Here is a 6,338-nt window from a genome sequence, read left to right on the forward strand (position 1 = left end):
TATTTATATTTATAATTATACAATATGTAAATTAATTTATTTGTACTATATTATAACATTTTTCATAATGTAACAATGGTATTTCTCTGTTATAAATGAGAGATTATCAATAAAATGTTTAAGATACTATCATCGATTTTAATAAATAGGAAATGATTTAGAAAACATAATTTAAAAAAAAAATTTAATTAAAAAAATTAACAGGTTGTGCCACAGGCCTCATATTTTCATTTGGTCATCCTGGTTGGTAAGGCTTACAACTGTGCATGCGTTAGGTCCAATCCGACCCATAAAATGATTTTAATAAATAGAAGATTGAATTGGATCTTCAACTCAAACCAAACATGAATTTAAGCCTAGTTGGCTTGAATATTGAACATATTTTATGTTTTGAAACTACAAAGCAAAATCAACCTAAAACAGTTCATATAGAAAATAAGAATATAGAGCAAAATCTATCAGAAGAGTATGTCCATCATTTTATGCAGTTTAAAGAAGTACAATCAACCCATCTTGAAAATTCTACAAAAGCAAACACAAAATACTTACCAAATTTGCAGTCTCTAATTTGACATAAATAAACATTCATCAAAAGCCTGTAAAAACTGAAGTTCGTAAAAATCCATCAATGGTCTAAGGGCTCAACAGCTGTTTTGAAAAGCAGAACATAAACCTTGTCAATTGAAAAATACAAGAAGCCTCCAAGTGAATGTGTAACGTAGGAACCAAAGCTTGTTCCCACAATGCAGTGCCAAGCTGGACCATATGAAGAGTCAAATTCCTGAAATGAAAAGCAAACACAATCTTTATCATGAATTGTATTGAGAGAATATGATAAGGTGTTTGCAGTAAAGCTATGGCAGACAAGGTAATAACTGTAGCAATTGTAGACTTGCTGTATTGAACGATAAACCTGCAACATCTCACGATAAACTTGTAAATTATGGGATAACAAGTTTTAATGTGACAACGTTGTATGTTGTAACTACAATTTTACATGTCTATTGTCAAATGTTTTAACTTTATCGTTGAATATAACAAGTCCAGTGTTGCGACAAAGTTTTTACAGCATTGATATCCGGAAAAATGCCCTTTGTCTTACAGCAAATTTATGGTTGATAATGTCCAACTAAGCTTCATACAAAGCAAGTTAGTTGAAATCATCTAGATAGTGTTAATGGAAGACTTAAGCAACTCTCTCACACATTGTCTCACCAGGATTTAGTCAAGCTTGACAGTGTGTGCAACTCAAGCTTAGCTATAATGCTCATGAGAAGCAATGTTCTCGATATAATGATGCTAAATGCTGACAATTCTTGTTGATCCTTAGAATCAAAAATTTTTATTGGTTGTAGTTCTTTTATCATCTTGGTTAATGATTCAATACTAAGATCATCTTGAATGAAAATGCAAGGTAAAATGCTCAAACTTTGTTAAAAATGACTCACAAATCATATGGTAATGGATGGCAAGGCTAAACACAATCAAGTATGTTTATTGTAATTTTCCATGCCGTATCCCATCTCTGAATCTGCAGTCAAGAGTCCTAAGCTAGAACATGGCTTGGGTTTCACAGAGGTGGTAATGCACGCAATCCAAAAGTGAAAGACTGTAAATAATAAGATAAGCACTAGAAAGCAAAACCAAAGGGAACAGGAAACGATCGGAATATCTTGCACAATGACTATCAGATCAAAATAATGTAAAAAAACACTGTAAACGTTAAACCACATAAATGAAATTGATAATAACCTAACTCGAATATTATTAATATTAATAAAATAGTATTGACAACAGAAGTTTCAACTCCTTCCAAAGATAATTAGAGTTCTCTTTCCCCTCCCAAATTAGCCAAAGGCTGCCCAAATACCAAATTAATAATGTTTTTTTTCCCTCCCTTCCTCTTCTCCAATCACTCATTTATACTCCCTATATTTTAAATTTTAAATTCAAATATTATCTAAATCAAATCAAATATTCACCATAATCAAATCAAATATTCTATCATAAATATCTTATAATTAAATCACATATATTATTTTAATCCAAATATATTTTATTTATTATTATTATTATTATTTATTAAGTCCTAACAGAAACCAATTCTCAAACTTTTAACATTAGTAGGAAATGCTAATAGCACTCCGAAACACGTCTTAAACAACTTGCAATCAACATCCCAAGTACCCTTATAATTCAATTTGTTAATGATGAGGATTTATAAAGTTTAAAGTTTCGCACAAATAATCAAATTATAACTAAAAGGACAATAATTCCCTAAAACAAAAAAATTTCATGAGCTAGAGGGAGCCAGGACTAGTAGTTATTTCCTTTGTTGGGAAGGAGAAAACTTTCTCAAGTCATACAGTAAGGCATTTAGGTTTACTCGATACAAAATCCTAACAAGTCAACCCCTATGTTCACAGAGTGAAATACAATAATGACTGCAAAATTAGAAACCATTCTAAGCAGCCAGCTTAAACCATAGTGTTAAAACATGAGTTTATTCTTGAAACAAATCTGTAAAGAAAAGTTCTTCAGCACAACCTTTTAGGAATCAAGGACACTATGCTATACAACCTCAATTAAACCATAGCGCTGTAATGCTAGTTTTATTGTCGAAACAAATCTCAATGCCATGAAGTTTTTTATTAACTACATGAATGTAAATAGATTAACCCATACCAAGCACTAAAAAAATGCAGAACTGTAAAATGTTAGGAGAAATATCTGAAACATATCAGGAAAGCTATTAAATTGATTTGAAACTGATAGAAGAGATCATTATTCACAAGCAAAATACGAAATAGGAGCTAAATAATCAACAGTACAGTCTGTATACAGAAATAAAATCCACTCTGTCAATATTCAAAGTCAAATACAATTAGAATTACTGAAGACTACAAAATTAGGGGCCAGATTTCGAGAAATGATTTTAAAAAAAAAGAATTGCTCTAGACTGAGTATAAAACCATTAAATGGTCACACACTTCAGTACACTCAAAATTAAGCTTCTGTATAATTTCTCTGAAACAAAAAAAACACTCAAAATCAAGCGAATACAGAAATTCTCAATACCCTTTTTTGACCACTATAGTTAAGACATTTATCTCATACAAAAAATAAAAACCACAACCCAGATAGATAAATAATCACTATTACCGACTTAGCACAAGGAAAGACAAATAATCAATCAGATCAAACCCTTGCTCCATGATATAAAGCAGAAAAGAATAAAAATTTTATAGACCACAAAGGACTAATATTCAGCTGAGTCCAAGACATTTATTCAACTGGACCACCAAAAAAGAATAACTTTAATCAACGAGCATTAAACCCATCTAACCTTAGACTCTAAATTAAACACCACAATCCGCAAACATAAATTTAAAATAAAATAAAAAAATAAAACAACAGAAAGCAAGTATGCAAAATTTACTTGATACCCTTTTCTCTAAACACTGAAACCATCAAAGCTTAAACTTGCAACAAGAACATTATAAAAGGATCAAACTGAACCGGTTTTTCTTTTTTTTAACCTTCTTAAGAGCAAGAGCAAGGCGTTTACTGTCAAGCTTTCCAGGCATAGAGTTAAGGTGGTCACGTGCACATTTGAATGCTTTGTTTTGTAAAGGAAGAGGCATATCGGAGGCTCTAACACGAAAATTAAACTGATCGTTTTGATTTTGTTGCTCCATGGCTTTCTTCTTCTGAATTAAACTGTTCAAGAACTTGCTTCTCCTCTCCAGCTCCTCTGCAGCCTCCATTTTCAACAGTAATCTCTCTTTATTCTCTCATCATCAAAAAGCTTTAGACAAAGAGACCCTTGTGCTTCTGACACTGCTCAAGCCTCTAAAACATGGCCAGTGGTATAATGGGTGCTTGATAAAAGGCCCGAGAGAAGCCAAAAACAGAGAAAGAGGATACGTAAAACAGCAACAAAGTTCGAGGAAGGAGAAACAAAATTTCCAGGTGTATTAATGTAATATTGTAAACTCCCTTTAATATTGAAAAATTCACTTTTAACCCCATAGGTTTGTGAATTGAGAAAATCTAAAACAATAAAACTATTTACTCTATACATACATTTTAAGTATCTAAATGACATGTTATTATGTGATTAAATAACTTTTTATTAAATATAAAGTAATAATCAATTACATAATTATACATAATTTGTAGATCCATCTTATACACTCAAAATGTGGATACGTAATATTGTTCAATATAAATACCATAGATATTTTGTATTTTTCATACCACAAGTCAGTGTGTTTATGTCATCTAAATTCTTTTCTCTCTTATCTTTATTATCGGTAGAATTAAATTCGATTCAAATCAAGTTCGAACAAAATCTAATATATGATTTGTTTGAATATAAAAAAGATTGAATCAAGATTAATGAGTTGATGTTTTAACTTGATTTAAATATAATTTCTTTGGATTGGATTTGAATCGGATCGAATTCGATTTCTTCGATTTAAACTTGAGTTGAATTCAAATAACTTGAATCAAATTTAACTCTGTATATGGAAAATGTGGAAGAAATACATTTAATTGTGTACCCTTAATATTTTCTAAAAATTTAAGAAACTAAAACTTCTATAAAGCATTTAAACTTTCTTTTACCAGTAGACAATTCAAGATTCAGTTTCTTGTAAAACTTTTCAGGGACAATTTGACCACAGTAGTATTCAGTATAATTCAATAGTGAGGTACAAAGACTAATAAGAGGGTAAAAGAGTAATTTCAAAACCTATAGGATAGAAATGTAAGATTTGAAACCTTAGGCGTTTTATAGATTTTAATCGGAGAAATAAAAATAATAATAATGTTCGGTTTAGAGTACCGACAACGAGGTGAGCGTTGGGGGTATAAAACTACCTTCTTTGGTTAGCTCAAATTTGCCGACCATAGATCAACCGGCAATCTGTAAAATTTTGGGACCTATCTCAAACTGCAAAATTACAATTTTGTCACTGTGGCATGTAGTGCTGGACTAGAATACAGCTGATTTGGCCTTGGAAATTCATTTGGTTTGGTTTGGCTTGACTCAAATTAGTTTAATTTGAATTCAAATTGAGTTCAAGTTAAAAGATTTAATTTATTTTGAAATCAAATCGAATTTAAGTTAAAAAAAGTTCGATTTGAATTTGTGGTTTAGGTTTATAATTCATTGATAAAATAATATTATTTTGTCAATAAGTCACAAATTTAAATTTTAAATTTAAACTGAAATCGAATTAGACTTGAGCCATCTTAAATTTTGGCTCAATGAACTTGAATCGAACTCTAATTGAACTAATTTTCATTCAAATCAAATTTAAATTACAGAGTATTTGAATTCAATTTGATTCACATGTACCCTTAATTATTTTGTTTAAGTACTTGGGAATGGTAAAATTTCTTTAGTAAGTTTTGGTCCCTATTAATAAAAATATTCTGGTCTTAGTATACGAGGCAAAATTTGAGAATTTTATAAATATATAGAGAAGTTGATATAAGAATATTGAGTTTAAACCGAACCTCTAAGATGAAACTATAATTGTCATATGGTCAAAATCTTTCGTAATCAAACTCACAAATTAACACCCAAAGATGTTACTAACTATTTGTGTAATTGCTAACAATAGTGCGTAACAATCAAACAAGTCATCGATATGCAACTTAGTCACTCGAAAGTAGCAAGAAGATCAACACTTAACAATATCAATACTATCCCCCAGTCCCATCAATGTGCCAAATTTAGAGCCCGATGAGTATGAATTACATTTTATCCTTATCTCTAATAAATCAAGATAATGACTACAATATTGTTATATTTTATGTCAACCAGATAATGATCTCTATCTTCTCTTTTAACTATATTTTAAGATTTAAACATATCTTTTATGTAATTTTACATAATTACCCATTCCTTCATCCTATAAATGAATGAAGGATTGTATATAGATAAAAGAACAACTCTTTTGTAGTTACTGTCATTACTATATTATATTTTTCAAAAACTTAAATATCATAATAATAGACATAAACTTCAAATAATGAATTGAATCACTTTATAAAATATTTTATTTACTATCTTTTGGCCAGCGAAAAATCGCACTACCATTCCCCTCATATATTTTTATTCACTTGTACAAAATTACACTTTGGTCTTGTGTCTTTTTGTTGGTGCAATTTTTTAAATTAACCGAAATTAACCCCATCAACTACAATCAAAATAATCAGTTAATTTACAATTTAAAATATTTTTGCCAATTAAACTAAATCTATTAACAACTTTTAGGCTTTAATTTTCTTCGTATTAGCAGTGAAGTAGGTTGGAATTTGTTGCA

General features: G+C 29.9%; 1 protein-coding gene across 1 annotated transcript; it reads right to left on the minus strand.

Annotated features, from left to right (window-relative positions):
- Positions 1-456: 456 nt before the first annotated feature.
- LOC123205362 (dynein light chain LC6, flagellar outer arm-like) lies at positions 457-3,960 on the minus strand. Its single transcript, XM_044622305.1, has 2 exons — positions 3,540-3,960; positions 457-781 (listed from the first exon to the last, which is right to left on the minus strand). Exons 1-2 carry the CDS (start codon positions 3,765-3,767, stop codon positions 626-628), a joined length of 384 nt encoding a protein of 127 aa, XP_044478240.1. The 5' UTR covers positions 3,768-3,960; the 3' UTR covers positions 457-625.
- Between the last annotated feature and the right edge of the window lie 2,378 nt (positions 3,961-6,338).

Source organism: Mangifera indica, unplaced genomic scaffold (genome assembly GCF_011075055.1).
Source record: "Mangifera indica cultivar Alphonso unplaced genomic scaffold, CATAS_Mindica_2.1 Un_0004, whole genome shotgun sequence".
Classification (NCBI taxonomy): Eukaryota; Viridiplantae; Streptophyta; class Magnoliopsida; order Sapindales; family Anacardiaceae; genus Mangifera; species Mangifera indica.